We start from the raw sequence: 16317 nt of genomic DNA on the forward strand, positions 1-16317 counted from the left end.
ATTCAATTATTAGTGGGGGATAAGTACTTTAGCCAGAGGGAAGATGAGGTGTAACCTCCTGAAGTGGGACTATGTCAGGTATATTAGAACAACAGTGAATAGGCAGAGTAGGCAGTGTAGCTGGAGGGAACAAGGGAAGAGGAGAGAGTAGGAGTTAAATTTGAGAGGTATTAGGGAGAACCTTAGTGGACTAAGACCTTAGCTTTATTTTGTGTGAGATGGGAAGCCATTGAAGGGGTTTGAATAGGCATGGTCTGATTCTGTTTGTTTGTTTTATTTTTTTGAGTCAGAGTTTTACTCTGTCTCCCAGAGTGGAATGTGGTGGTATGATCATGGCTCACTGTTGCCTCAAACTCCTGGGCTCAAGCAGTCCTCCCTCCTCAGTCTCCCAAGTAGTTTGGTCTGTAGGAGCACACCACCATGCCCGGCTAATTTTTTGATTTTTTTTTTTTTTTTTTTAATAGAGATGACGTCTTGTTAGGTTGCCCAGGCTGGTCTCAAACTCCTGGGCTCAAGTGATCCTCCTGGCTTTGCCTCCCAGAGTGCTGGAGTGAGCCACCGTGCCTGGCCTGGTTTTTAAAATAATATATATAATATTTTTTTGAGACAGAGCCTTGCTGTGTCACTCAGGCTGGAGTGCAGTGATACAATGCCATCTCACTGCAACCTCTGCCTCCCAGGTTCCAGCGATTCTTGTGCTGCAGCTTCTTGAGTAGCTGGGACTGCTACTAAATTAGCATCCCCATGCCCAGCTAATTTTTGTATTTTCAGTAGAGACAGGATTTTGCCATGTTGGCCAGGCTGGTATCGAACTCCTGACCTCTAGTGATCCACTCGCCTTGGCCTCCTAAAGTGCTAGGATTATAGGCATGAGCCACCGTGCCTGGCCCTTTTATTTTTCTCTTAGTAAATAAACTTGCTGTCAATAATTTTTATTGAGGTATAATTTATATATAATAAACTGTACCCATTGAAAGTATACATTTCTATGAGTTTTGAAAGTTGCACTCACTGAGGCAAGCACCATCACAGTTAAGACAGAATAGTCCAGCACTCTGAAGTTTTCTGGTGTAGCTTTGTAGTACATTCCTACCTCCACTTCCTGCCCTAGAAAACCTACTGTTGTTACTTTCCCTCATGCAGGCTTTAACATGTTCTCTTTGATTTCTGTGTTGAGAACAAATTGTTAGAAAGTCAAGGGTGAGAGTAAAGGGGAATTTGTCTTTTCAGTATTTCAAGAGAGAATGATAGTGGCTTAGATTGGGATGTTTGCAGTGGAGATAAGGGTTGGATTCTGTTTATCTTTTGGAGTTAGTGTGGACAAGAATTATGGATGGATGAGATATTGGATTTTAGAATAAGAGGCGATAGAAAATATGGGAATTTTTAGTGTATTTGTGGTATTTATAGGTATTAGACTGGATGAGATTACCTAGGAAATAAGTGTAAATAAAGAGAAAGCATGAGGATTGAAGTGTTTGGGGCTCACCAAACATTTAATGATTTAAAGGGCAATAGATTTGGTAAACTGGTGGTCTGGTAATGAGCTAGTGTCTCTACAGATAAGGGAGTAGTGATGTAAAAGGGAAGCACTAACTTGCATACGCTTTCATTAGAGCAGCTCCTTTTGATGAAATCCTTAGCCTCACCGTGGAGGAATAGAGATGGCTCTAAAAAAAGGAAAATGAAGGAACCAAAAATAGTGGTAATAGTATTAGAAGTCTAGAAAGAAAATAAAAAATTTGCTCAGAGTCAAAGTAGTCCATGAAAATGAAAAGTTTTTGAGCTATGGAAAACATCTGAGAGGACTTAAGAACATTGAAACTTACGTATATTGTAAGCTTAAAAACCTAGGAATGAGCGATGTGTACCCTTAAGTCACAGTGAGGAGGCAGAGGCACCTTAACTGAGGAAAAGTCACAAATGTGGAATGTAATCCGAAGAATGATTTTTTTCCTGGGGAAGGAAGTGGAAGGAAGGGACATCCATAATGAGATAAGGTCTTCATTGGACACAATAGAAAGGAAAGGAGCTAGATGAGCAAATTCTCCGAAGTTCTATAACTGGGAAGGTTTTGATGGAGGCAGTACATGTTAAACAGAATCAATTCTGTTAGTAGTAAAAAACATTCAGTACTAACTGCAAATTTAAGTTACTTTGTTACCAAATTAACTTTTATAGAAAAGAATACAAATAATGAAACAATTGGGTAAAAGAAGGATGTGAGGTACTATACTGTTTCGTTTGCCTAATTAGCCTTATTTCATTAATTCTTTCGAGCCTTCTCCAGAAGAGGTCAGCAAAATCCTAGTTACCAATCAGTTGGCTTGCTGTGCTTGGTTGGCTTGCATTGTTTTTATGTATTATTTCATTGTAGAGGTATTTTGTTTTAACAGCTCTAGACCTGTGTTTGGGCTTTTTAATTTTGTTGCCAAGTGTAAAATCAGAGTATTTATTTGACTATAGACTTTTTTTTGTTTGTTTTTTAAAAAAACATTTAAAAAAAATAAAAAATAGAATCAGGGATTCACCATGTTGTCCTGACTGGCCTCAAACTCCTGGACTCAAGCAGTCCTCCTGCCTCAGCCTCCCAGAGTGCTAGGATCATAGGTGTGAGCCACTGCACCTGGCCTGACCACAGGTTTTTATATAGTGGAGACAGTGTTTTATTTTTGCTTAAAGCTCTGCTTTTACTCAGTCCTAATATGTTTTCAGGATGACATTATAACATTATTTTGTTTGGGTGGTTGGAACTTGATTAAAAAAAATTGAGATTGAGATCATTAAAACACTAAAGTTCTGATTTTGTTTATATGGAAATTTTAAGTGTTTGACATTATTGTTTTGCCTGATTTTATTTTATTTAAGCATTACCTTAATTTTCAGAATCTGGTAATGAAAGGAAAGTATTGCTTTTCTTATACTTTTTTAGGTCTTTCTGTTCAGATTGATGTTAACTTGCATAGATTCCTTAAGCTTAAACCTAGACTGATTGGCCTACCTTTCATTTAAAATAAAACCAGCTACAACAAAAAACTTCAAAAGATAACACGTGCCTTAAGTCGTAAATTAGAGACTTTTCCCTCTCATTAGTATTTTTTCTTTACTGTTTATTCATTTAAAAATATTTCAAAGACTTTCTTCTTTCTCTTCTGGGATGTTGTCTGCAGGCACTCAGAATGGTCCAGCATTTGACATAATGTCGTAGGGTTTTTAACGATACAGCCTCTAACAAAACAAGGCTGTCCCAGACCCTTGGTAATAGAGTTGTTTACCTTTTTACTAAGAACATTGGGAAAGCACCAAAATCTGCATGTGGCATGTGCCCAGACAGACATTGAGGGGTTCGTGCTGTAAGAGCTAAAGTTCTCCATGAGATTGTCCAAAACAAAGAACATATCAGCAGGGCCTGTGGTGGTTCCATGTGTGCTAAATGTGTTTGTGACAGGATCAGGCATGCTTTCCTTATTGAGGAGCAGAAAATTGGTGTGTAAGTGTTGAAGGCACAAGCACAGTCAGCTAAATTAAAAAATGCAACTTTTTTGAGTAATAGAAATGAAAAGACTTAAAAAAATTTCATCCACTATGAATGCTTTTGATTGGCTAAGCTAAGCCACATACTTAGATAGTAAAACAAATGGCATTGTCATCCCCTTAATTAATAATAACATGGCTTTGGCTTGATTATTTAAAGCTTCTTTAATTATTTAAGCTCCTTTAGTTCGCATGTGTTTGTGAAAATATATGATTAAAAGTGAAGTTGAGGCTAGGTGCTGTGACTCACACTTGTAATCTCAGCACTTGAGAGGGAGGCTGAGGTGGGCAGATCACCTGAGCTCGGGAGTTTGATACCAGCCTGGGCAAAATGGTGAAACCCTATCTCTAGAAAAAATAAAAAAGACATAGCTAGACCTAGTGGCCGTGTCTGTGGTTCTGGCTACTCAGAAGGCTGAGGCGGGAAGAATGCTCAAGCCGAGGAGACCGAGGTTGCAGTGAACCGAGATTATGTTACTGCACTGCCTGGGTGACAGAGCGAGACTTCGTTTTGAAAAATAAAAGTGAAATTGAGACAAGGTTGTTGAAAAACCTTTTACTTTGATAATATCAGTACCGTTGCTACTTTTTTTTTTGTGAGATGGAGTCTAACTCACTTTGTTGCTTGGACTGGAGTGCAGTGGCATGATCTCGGCTCACTGCAGCTTCCGCTGCCCTGGTTTAAGCAATTCTCCTGCCTCAGCCTCCCGAGTAGCTGGGATTACTGACATGCACCATGACGCCTGGCTAATTTTTATATTTTTAGTGAAGATAGGGTTTCACCGTGTTGGCCAGGCTGGTCACAGATTTCTAACCTCAAGTGTTCTGCCTACCTGTTACTTGTTTTTATTAGTGTGTGTGTAAACCCAATGTTAAATGACTGCATAGTATTCCATTATATTGCATTGCATTCTCCATTTATTGGAAATGTTTGGGTTAGTACCTCGGGTAGAGACCGAATTGTCTACCATATTCTACACTCCACACTTGGTGAGGGAAGGTAGGCACATAAAGCAATGACAATATGGTGTGATACATGCTAATGTAGAGTAAGCACTCGGCATTTTGAAGGCATGGACTAGAGACTTTTCACCCATTATTGGAGTTGTGGGGGAGGGGCAACGCGGAAAAGGTGATAACGCATGAGTGTCCTAAAAAGGAGATGTGTAATTGTGTATGCGCATGGGCAGACACGGCATATGCCAGGCGAGAAAGTGTTGGGATTGTGGGAGTAGAAATTTGGTATAAATTTTATTCGACTTAACCAAGACCTATATTTGCCTAGGTCTAATTGCCTGAGTTAAAATGAGTAATCAAAAAATGAAGCATACATAACTTAAATATTTTTGCTGAATATATAAATGAATGTTCAGTAATTTGTTTTATATAGAGCCAAAGTCATACTTTGGAGTCTAGATACGTTAATTGGGGTTTCTGGTCACATTTCTTGAATAAACCACATTTAAACATGTACGTAATCTAATGGTTTGCAGCTTTTATTTATTTAAAGCAGAGCCAGAACTTGTAGACAATTGAAAAGCTATTAGAGATACCCTAATGAGACATGTTACCGTTTTTGTTCTCAATTTTTACTGTAATTCTGGAGTACATCGCTTTTTAAGGAAGGGACTTTTTTTTTTTTTTTTTTTTTTTTGAGACGGGGCCTCACTCTGTTGCTCAGCCTGGAGTGCATTGGCACAGTCACAGCTCCTGGGCAGGTGATCTTGTCACCTCAGCCTCTCAAGTAGCTGGGACCACAGGCAAGCACCGCCATACCTGGCTAAATTTTTGTATTGAGACAGAATCTCCCTGTGTTGCCTAGGCTGGTCTAGAACTCCTGGGCTTAGGTGATCCTCCCACCTTGGCCTCCCAAAGTACTGGGATTGCAGGCGTGAGCCACTGAGGAAATGACCTGTAGTAAGCCTTCCAAAAGCTGTGAGCTCCGATTTTCATTTAAATAAGTGTGTAGTTTTAGTAGGGTGGGATTTGTTTTGTTTTACTGTTGTGTGCCCAGCACTCTAAAACGATATGTGAATATGATAACTGTTCTTTTGTAAGACATTAATGCTGCTGGTGCACAGAAAGCCCCAGAGAGTTGGTTGTTTAGGTTAGAGATCAGGACAATATTTCTATTATATGTTCCATAGTTTGGGAAACTTCTAAATATAATGCTAAAGGAGTTCAAGGCAGAAAACTATGAAATAGCTGAGGCCTAGAGAGGCCAGATCCTCAAGAGTTTTCTGCACCATACTAAGAGTTACCCTTTCCTAAGTGCTAGGGGGAACTGTTGAAGAGTTTGTCAGGAAAGTGATACTACTGAATTTGTCCTTTGGATAAAGCCTTCTGCGTACTGAGTGGAAAGTAGCTTTGATGACCTGAGGAGGTCCAGAAGAATGGAGACCTGAACTTGGGTTATGGCAACTTGGATGGAGAGAATAGGTATTAATGAGTACAGTTCCTAGATCTTAGTGTTGGAATATTTGCTGTCCCCTTTTTGGGCCTGTAGTGCTCAGAGGTGTTCACTGTAACACAAACATCCTTGGCCACAGAGCTTTTACTGAATCTAGGTTTATTTTTTTTTTAGGATAGATTTCCAAACATTTAATTAATTCATTTTATAATAAACATTACTATAGGTGGTATGACACAAAGGTTCATGGGGTAAGAAATATTCCTGTGTCATTGAGTTTTCAGTCTTGTGGGAAAGACAGAGGTTTGAGTGCTACAAAGCAGGGAAGAACTACAAAGCAGACAGGATATAGTGGTGGTACTATCTCTTCCAGGGTATGAACACTTAAGTTCTTGATTAGAGGTAAAAGTTTTTTTGTTTTTTTTTTTTTTGAGATGGAGTCTTGCTCTATCGCCCAGACTGGAGTGCAGTGGCGCGATCTTGGCTCACTGCAACTTCCACCTCCTGGGTTCAAGTGATTCTCCTGCTTCAGTCTCCTGAGTAGCTGGGACTACAGACGCCCGCCACCACACCCCAGCCAATTTTTGTGTTTTTAGTAGAGACAGCGTTTCACCATATTGACCAGGCTGGTCTCAAACTCCTGACCTTGTGATCCACCTGCCTTGGCCTCCCAAACTGCTGGGATTACAGGCGTGAGCCACCGCACCTGGCCCCAAAAGTATTTTTTAACAATACATGAAAAATGATGTTTTACACATTGTTTTTATGATTTCTTTTCATGTCATTATCAGGTAATAGCTAAGAGAAAAGAAGATTCTGGGAAGATCAAACTTTTGCTTCATTGGATGCCTGAAGACATGTAAGTATTTGAAATACTATGCGTAAGTAATAAGTTCGTGTTTTAGTTTTGTTAAAATCTTATGCACAAAAATTATTTGTTAAATTCAAATAAAAAGAAATGACATTGTACAACGTTTTGAGGTTGTCAGGACTGAAGAGATAATCTGAAAGGTCTTAGACTATCTGGCTTATGTATATTACGCTTCAAAACTTAAGCCTTTTTTATTTTTATTTTTAGTTTTATTTATTTATTTTTTGCTGGAGGCAGTGCCTCACGCCTGTAATCCCAACACTTTGGGATTATAGCACTTTGGGATCAGAAAGTTGGGAGGCTGGGAGAGGCTGGGAGAGGCCGCCAGTTTGAGACCAGCCTGGCCAACATGGTGAAACCCCGTCTCTACTAAAAATACAAAAATTAGCTGAGTTGAGTGTGGTGGTGCGCACCCATAATCCCAGCTGCTCGGGAGGCTGAGGCACAAGAATCACTTGAACCCGGGAAGCAAAGGTTGCAGTGAGCCAAGATCATGCCACTGCACTCTAGTCTGGGCAACAGAGCCAGACTCCGTCTCAAAAACAAAAACAACAAAACAAAAATCTTAAGCTTTTTAAATCTTGTGTGGTGTTTTTTGTTTGTTTTTTTGAGACAGGGTCTCAACCTGGGCGTCAGTGAGACTCTGTCTCAAAAATGAAAAAGTATAGAAATTTTAAATCATTTTTAGCATTTTTAGTGACCTCCAAACAGTATGCAAGCAGCCATAGCTGTGCCTTTGTTTGAATCTTTTATTTAAACAATTTGTAAATGTTCTCTAGTGCATAGTGAATGGTATTTTATAGAAAAAGCAATTGACTAATTTTCTAGCAGTGATTACATTTTTCTTTAAGCTTTTGTGCCCATTTAGAGCACTTCTGACCTAGATGTTCCTTAGTTCAGATATTTCATGTAATTTTCTTTTTATCTTTTTATTAAAATTTTCTTTTTATAAAAGGAAGTGAGGATATATTATAGAAATATTGGACAAAATTTATAAGCATCAAGAATATAATAAATTTCGTTGAAAAAGATTTTATTATGTATGCCTAATTCACATATGTGGCCAATGGCTGGGCGCAGTGGTTTATGCTGGTAATCCCAGTGCTTTGTGAGGCTGAGGCAGAAGGATTGCTTTTAAGGCAGGCGTTTGAGATCAGCCCGGGCAGCATAGTGAATCCTTGTCTCTACAGGAAAACAAAAAACAAAAAAAATTAGCTGGTTGTGATGGTGTCACCTGTAGTCCCAGATACTCAGGAGACTGAGGTGGGAAGATCAATTGAGCCCAGGAGGTTGAAGCTGCAGTGAGCCATGATTGCACCACTGCAACTCAAGCTTGAGGGACAGAGTGAGACCCTGTTCAAAAAAATCAAGTTCAAATGTGTATATTCCTAATGTTCTGGAAATGGATTAATCCAAATATCAAAATACATTCATTTGAATTTTATTGTAGAGTTGAATTTCTTTGAATTCAGTGTTAATGGCTACATGCATTTTTTTCTTTTGTTAAATGGAGTTTAATCTTACAGGGGTTTTATTTATTTTGTTTAATGGACTTTAATCTTACAGGTTTTTTGTTTTGTTTTGTTTTTAAGAGACAGTCTCGCTCTGCCGCCCATGCTGCAGCGCAGTGGTGCACTCTCGGCTCACTGCAACCTCTGCCTCCTGGGTTCAAGTGATTCTTGTGCCTTGGCCCCTGGAATAGCTGGGAATACAGGCATGTGCCACCATGCCCAGCTAATTTTTGTATTTTTAGTACAGATGGGGTTTCACTATGTTGGCCAGTGTAGTCTTAAATTCCTAGGCTTAAGTTATCTTCCCCCCTTGGCCTCCCAAAGTGCTGGAATTAGAGGAATGAGCCACTGCACTGGGCCCTTTTATTTCTCTATTAGTAAAGAAACTTGCTGTCAGATTTCCAACAAGTCAAAATCAAGTATGAATTTCACTAATTGAGTTAAAAGCTAGCCAGTGTGTTCTGACAGATTTCTAATTTGATAAGATGTTGCCACTGAAAATGTTTAATTTATTCCTGAATTCTTGTTTAAAATTTAACACTGCCATTTCTTATCTGGAACTCCACGTCCTGCTATTAAGGTTGATAGCTGAACTTCCCTGGCTTCTGGGAAACTTGTTCACTTAATGTGGACTGATCAGAGTAGCAGAAAATGCCAGAATGTGAAGGCACATGAAGTGTAAATCTAAAATTAATGTTATTTTATTATTGACTTGTTTTTTAATTCATAGTCTGCCTGATGTGTGGGTGAATGAAAGTGAACGACATCAGTTAAAAACTAAAGTAGTTCATTTATCAAAGCTACCCAAAGATACTGCCTTGCTTTTGGACCCAAACATATACAGGTAATTTAATGCTTGCCTTTATGTTTTACTTTTTGATTTGTAATTTTCTCTCCCCAAATTTTGGATAAATTAGGACTTAGTTTTAAGTGCTGAATTTTGATACCAAGTCTATCTCATTACTTCCTGGCTTGTTTTTTGTATGTGGACTCACAAAGAGTTAAAAATTGTAGAATCCAGAAAAACAGTATTTTGCTAATAAAGTTTATATGCTTAATCCCAGATTTATCTTAAGTATGTTAGATTGTAATATACTTAGTAATTTGAAAATAAGTGCCCTTTAACAAAGTAATTCTTTTTGTAATAACAGACTTTTGTGGACCTAAGAATATGTTGCATAAGTCTGAAACACCAAAATTGTTTGATTTTTTTTTTTACTTATCCTTTCTCCAAACTTTCCAAAAGAGCAATTCAAATACTATTTGTTTTTTAAGACATAGCTTAGAGTGTTCACATTTCTAGTAATTTTATGTTTTGAGCTTTTTTTAGTGTGCTGTGCTTATGAAGGTATGTGGGGGAAGGAGAAGAGACCAACATTTCTCTTCTATGCGCTGAGTCACTTTGCTAGGTGCTTTGCATATCCGTCATCCTCACGGCTGCTCTGTGAAGTAGGTTTTACTGTCTCTGCTTTACAGATTGGAAAACTGAGGCAAGAGGTTAAATAGTTAATCTGCCCAAGTTTCCACAGAATGTGGTTGAACTCCATAGTGCCTCTAACCAAATGATGTACATGAGAGTGATTAAAAAAGTGGTGGAAATGCTTAAAACCAGCTTTTAAAAGGCACTCTTACGGAAAGGACTTTATATCTTTTTTCAATGAAACTTTGTAAATTTTAGCTATCATAAAGATAGCTAATTTTACATTAATTAAATACTTTGAGGGACATATTCATTCCACGATGCACCATTTTGGGGTGCTATCCACCTGGAGATTTCCTGTAATTTGGGACATTATTCTGTGAGTAAAATTCTAACATAATGGGCATTGCCATCTAGAAGCATAGTTTTCCCTATTACAAAAAAGGTTTTTTTTTGGCTGTTCCCAGTGGCTCATGCCTATAATCACAGCATTTTGGGAGGCTGAGGTGGGCAGTTCACTGAAGTCTAAGAGTTCGAGACCAGCCTGAGCAACATAGTGAGACCCTGTCTCTACAAAAAATACACAAATTAGTCAGGCATAGTGGCACATGCCTGTGGTCCCAGCTACTCAGGAGGCTGAGGTAGGAGGATTGTTTGAGCTGGGAGTTCGAGGCTGCAGTGAGCCAAGATTGCACCACTGTACTCCAGCGTGGCTGACAGAGTGAGACCCTGTTTCAAAAAAGTTTTTTTCTTCTCAAACATCTTTTGGTGAAAGTGCTAATTAATACAATAAAACTTGTTCTTTGTGGAATGAACTAGATCATCAAGGAGAAGATTGAGAGTAATCTACTACCAAAAATTTGGGAAGGTTGCAAGTTATCTCTCTCTCTATAAAGAAAAATAATTGAGTGTTCTTGATTTACTTGTACCTAATTTAGAGTTAAGTTTACTCTTTGGAGAGATGAATTAAAATTAGCATCCTAAAAGAGTGATATTTTGGGAGAGCCACTCTGCCTTTTAGAACTAGTTGTAAACCTCTCTTAGAGGTCTTAAATTAAGATTAATCTGGTTTTCTGCCTGCATCCTGTTTCCTTCTTTCCAAGAGTCTTGCTTTCTCGCCAGATCAGCTTGTTTTTTTTCTGTTTCTGTGCTATATAGGAAGCAATTTAGATATTTTAATGAAAGTGACTTAAAACAAAATTTAAGCTTAGAACTAATGTTCTGAAGTGCATAGGAACAGTGTTGCATATTCTCAAATTTATGTGTGTGATTCCACAATTCTTGCTGATTTTATTCTTTGAAATGAGGATGTTCTTATATTAGGTGCTTCTGTGGATTTGATTTTTCCTACCTGTGTCAAAAATGCCATCTTGGCCTGGTGAGGTGGCTCACGCCCGTAATCCCAGCACTTTGGGAGGCCGAGGTGGGTGGATCACTTGAGGCCAGGAGTTCGAGACCAGCCTGGCCAACATGATGAAACCCTGTTTCAACTAAAAATGCAAAAATCAGTCGGATGTAGTGGTGCACGCCTGTAATCTCAGCTAGTTGGAAGGCTGAGGCATGAGAATCACTTGAACCCAGGAGGCGGAGGTTGCAGTGAGCCGAGATCACGTCCTACACTCCAGCCTTGGCTACAGAGCAAGACTCGGTCCAAAAAAAAAAAAAGGTCATCTTAAAACTTAATTTTGGCCGGGTACGGTGGCTCAAGCCTGTAATCCCAGCACTTTGGGAGGCCGAGACGGGCAGATCACGAGGTCAGGAGATCGAGACCATCCCGGCTAACCCGGTGAAACCCCGTCTCTACTAAAAAAAAAAAAAAAAAATACAAAAAACTAGCCGGGTGAGGTGGCGGGCGCCTGTAGTCCCAGCTACTCGGGAGGCTGAGGCAGGAGAATGGCGTAAACCCGGGAGGCGGAGCTTGCAGTGAGCTGAGATCTGGCCACTGCACTCCAGCCTGGGCGACAGAGCGAGACTCCGTTCCCCCCCCCCCAAAAAAACAACTTAATTTTGACTCTAAACCTCTGTGCTTTCACTATTCTGGAAATCAGAATTGAGTGTACTGTAGAGTGGTATAGAGTCATAGAAGCCCCTACATTTGTCCTAGTATAGCAGTCTTTTCTTAAATTGCTGGATTTTGACTGGGAAAACTTGTGAAATTAATTAAAAGAAGAAAAACAATTATTCTTACTTGTTTTTAGGAGAAATAACTTCCTGCTTGTGCATATGTCATAATGAAAGTACGGCAAACCTTCTGCAAAATAAACATATTCCTTCAAAATGAGACTGAAAGGAATATACAGTTGGCCCTCTGTATCCGCAACTTCCACATCCATGGATTCAACCAACTGTGTATCAAAGCTGTTTAGGAGGAAAAGATAGCAATACAACAATAAAAAATAATACAAATAAGACCAATATAGTGTAACAATGATTTACATAGCATTTACATTGTATTAAATATTATAAGTAATCTAGAGATGATTTAAAGCATACGGAAGGATGTATGTAGGTTATTTGCAAATCCTGCTATTTCCTTGGATTTTGGAATCTGCGGGAGATTCTGGGGATCCCCTACTCCCACTGTGCATGCTGAGAGACAACTGTATTTATTTGGGATTTAAGCATTGGGGTTTGTTGTTGTTTTTGAGACCACTTCTCTCTATGTTCCCAGGCTCATCTTGAACTCCTGGGCTCAAGCAGTCTTTCTGCCTTGGCTTCCCAAAGTGCTGGGAGAATTACAGGCATGAGCCTCTGGGACCCAGCCAAGCATCAATTTTAAAGTATTAATTGGCTAAAATATATGTATTACACATGGAATTCTGTCTTAGAAATGCACTAGCAGGCTAAATTTAAAACTTTTAGGCTAAATTTAAAACTTTTATTAAAAACAACTGTATTATGTAACTAAGTATAGATTCTTATGTGTAAATGTTTTGGAAATACATTTTTATTATAATCTATGATCATCACATTGCCTGTATCTTAATATTTTCAATGTCTCTTGAAGCACTCAAATGTGTTTGATTCAGTTGAATAAAAGAATTTCTTTTTCTCTTTTTCTAGAACAATGCCGCAGAAGAGGTTGAAGAGGTAAAAAATAAATAAATACATAAAAAGCAAACAAGCGGGGACACCTGCAGTCTTAGTCACTGACAATGGGTTTAGGAAAAGTTGCACATTAGAGTCAACCCCTTCCTTTTTTTTTTTTTTTTTTTTTTTTTAAATCCAGTATTTAGGATAATATTTATGCTTAGTGTAAACATTCTGTGAATGAAGTAGACTCTTCGGTGGAATATATTAATATATTACTGTATATCCACGTTTTCATGGAATGGTACTGTGGGAGACTGAGCAAACACTCTTTTGGCAACTTAGTAGAACAGCTTCTTAAAGGCTTTGCATGCTTGCTGCTTTAAGCTGCTTTTTTTTTTTTTTCTTCCCTTTATTGATTTCAGTAGTTTATATTGGAAAGAAAAACAATTACAACATGTGCCCTTACAAATACCAAAAGCACTGTAAGGATATTTGTCTTGACAGTGTTTATTGATTTGAAGTCATATTAGGAAATATTTAGACAATGAAAATTATCAAGAGATAATTTACCTTTCAATTATGATAAATAGATGTGATTGGTTGCCATTTGTGTTCTTTTGCAGAACTCTGATAAGAAAAGTGTTCAATTTGTATTTAAGCAAACAGTGAACGACGTTTGCAATCAACTAAAAATTCGTCTATCGAATTAGGGCTGAAAATTACTGTTAAAGAGTGTTGCAGTATGTCTGGTGGCTCCCTTTTCAGGACTAGGGCTTTCTCATGGAGTACAGTATGTTAATATTTACCTATATAACTAATCTGTTAACGGTTTTTGAAAAACCTTTCAAATTATTTGAATAATCTTCATATTTTCATTTAACCTATATGACTCTAATTTTTTTTCTGAGGAAATCATTTGGTTTTTGAGTTGTTTTTTCTTAATGTAAGAAAAATTGTATTTTTTTTACAAGTATCTTCAAACTGAATCTTTTATGCACCAAAGTTGGTTTTGAAAAGGAAAATAAAATCACTTTCTTGCTTGGTAAGCAAGAAGCCATATCGATTTTTTTTAACTTACAGAAATGGAAATATGTGTAACTTGTTAGTATTGTATTAAACAAATGTTGCATAGAGATAATAGAACATTGCTTGTAAATAATTCAGCAGATTTGTAATATATTTTTATATTTTGAAATGTACTGTAGATGTTTTTCTAGAGGCATGAAAGTTAAATGTATATATTATGGTAGAAATAATATTGAAGGATATTGTAATTCACTAGTGCTGCCAGAGGAATTGTTAATAAAAGCACCTTCTTTAACAATAAATGTCTTTCACAGACTTAAGGGACTATGTACTACTGTTAATATCTATAAGAACAAAACACATTGAACATCCTTCCAGAAAGTCTTTGAGGGAGGACCTATACCCATAATAGAATTATGGCACTCTTTTCTGACAGTGATCAAGAAATCAATTACTTCCTTACTGTTGGAAGGACATTGTAAAGTATGTGGTTATATGCAGTGAAACTGCAGAAAATACTCCTGATTGAGGAGTTTTCACTTTACTACAGTGATATAAAAACCAGCAGTTTTTACACTAAATTTTTTAAAGAAATATAGACAAAAATATAGAATTAAACCTTTGGTTCCAAAATGGGAAAGGTTCCATGATGCATAAATCATTTCTCATTTGCTTTAAAAAAATTTAAAAATGTAAAAATTATGAGAGACTTTATTCGTTAACAATGGGGTAAAGAGCTATATACATGAAATGAGTCTTATTAAGTGAAGTGCAAATAAAAGCACTGCTACTATAAGACATTCTGGAATGGTTGTTTAATAAGGGTATTATCCATTTGATCTATAGCAATGTGATTTTATTTTTAAAAAGAAAAGCAGTGTGTTTTCTTTTTTTGTTGTTTTCTTTTGCTTAAGCACTTCATCAATTGCTTTCTTCTGTATCTGCGAAGTAATCTGCAATCTCTTTTGTTCTTTTTAAAATTTGATTTGTTATAAAATTGCCAAATAGAAGTGTTTCAGATACATAGTTTGTACCTGTATTTTTATTTTATTGCCTCATGTTCTTGTAAGTCATTCTTAATTGACCAATGATTGTAGACCTTGCTTGAGTATTTTTTCTAATAAAACAAAGCAAATCACATTTAGCTTCAAATTGTAACAATTCAATTAAATTTTCAAATTACACCTGAAAAGATACATCTAATATTTTCTATGTAGAGCACAGTAAATAAGTTTTTTTGTTGTGTAGAAATAATTAGATGTGAAAACCAGATTTCGTGATCGTTGATTAACTTCTGAGTACTCAATCAATCATAATCCTTTTGCTGCTTATCTGATGTTGGTTTGATACTGTTGATTAACACACCAAAAAGAATATGGAATTGAAATGAGCTAGCTTTATAACTTGTATGTATACATATATACACATAGCATCCAGTTATGACTGGGTAATAAGTGTGAAAATTTTAATTTGTGATTTTCATTTATTAATGTCTACCCATCTGTATTGTTGCTCCTACCTTCAAATATGACATACTTGTAATATGATACCTGAAATAAGTCTGTTGTGCAGAATTTATGTATTGTTCAGCATCAAGCAAACTGCAGCTCACAAGAATACCCATTTATATGTTGTCTGTGCCTGCTTTCTCCTGCAGTGGCAGAATTGAGTGGTGAGACCTTAGGTCCTGCAAGCCCCCAATTTTTACTACAGGTTGGCAATCCCTAATCCAAAAATCTGAAATAAAAAAATGCTCCAAAGTCCAAAACTGAGTGCTGACATCATGCCGCAAGTGGAAAATTCCACGCCTGACCTCATGTGACTGGTCATAGTCAAAACAATTAAGACTTTGTTTCATGCACAAAATTATTAAAACTGTTGTGTAAAATTACCTTCAGTCTCTGTGTATAAGGTGTATGTGAGATATAAATGAACTTTATGTTTAGTCTTGGATCTCATTTCTGAGTCTCATTATGTATATGCAGATACTAAAAAATCTGAAAAAATCAAAAATCTGAAATACTTCTGGTCCCAGGCATTTCGGATAAGGGATACTCAGCCTGTCTCTGGTCCTTTAAGGAAAAGTTTTTGGTTCCTTTGTCTAGTTGACAAAAAGTTTGGAAACATAAACTTAGACCACACAACTTGCATTTTAATATGATAATGTTGATCTTGGTAATAAGCCAGTACATTAAGTATTTTACAGTAAATATCGCCATATTAGGTACCTATAACAAATGGTGGTTTTTGGGAACTTTTACGTTGGGTTTTTTAAGTTATTAGTAGTCCATCATTTCATCATTTGTGTTTCTGTATTTATTTTACTAAGAACTAAGTAAGATTTTGTACATCAGATTGTGTTGGAACCATAAGGCACATCTGCTTTATCTAAAAGAATCTTAAGGTGAAAAATAGTGTAAAATTTAAAAATTTTTATATTTCTAATAAACTTTTTATATATAAATGTTACCTAAAGTGGACACATGTTACTTGTGAATTTCACGTAAGATGG

General features: G+C 37.1%; 1 protein-coding gene and 1 pseudogene across 5 annotated transcripts in view; both read left to right on the top strand.

Annotated features, from left to right (window-relative positions):
• The window catches only part of AEBP2 (AE binding protein 2), an 83332-nt gene extending 67636 nt beyond the window's left edge, over nucleotides 1–15696 (top strand). For 3 of the 5 annotated variants that reach the window (XM_073020531.1, XM_007967841.3, XM_007967849.3), the window contains 4 exons: nucleotides 6736–6803; nucleotides 9057–9170; nucleotides 12810–12836; nucleotides 13403–15696. In XM_073020531.1, the coding sequence (XP_072876632.1) occupies nucleotides 6736–6803; nucleotides 9057–9170; nucleotides 12810–12836; nucleotides 13403–13448 (255 nt within the window). In that variant the 3' untranslated portion in view covers nucleotides 13449–15696. The remainder of the gene's footprint in view (nucleotides 1–6735; nucleotides 6804–9056; nucleotides 9171–12809; nucleotides 12837–13402) is intronic. The other 2 variants (XM_073020532.1, XM_007967847.3) reach the window with 1 other exon arrangement.
• LOC140712743 (large ribosomal subunit protein eL34-like) lies at nucleotides 3180–5190 on the top strand (annotated as a pseudogene).
• Nucleotides 15697–16317: the final 621 nt, after the last annotated feature.

Source organism: Chlorocebus sabaeus, chromosome 11, assembly GCF_047675955.1.
Source record: "Chlorocebus sabaeus isolate Y175 chromosome 11, mChlSab1.0.hap1, whole genome shotgun sequence".
NCBI classification, from domain to species: Eukaryota; Metazoa; Chordata; class Mammalia; order Primates; family Cercopithecidae; genus Chlorocebus; species Chlorocebus sabaeus.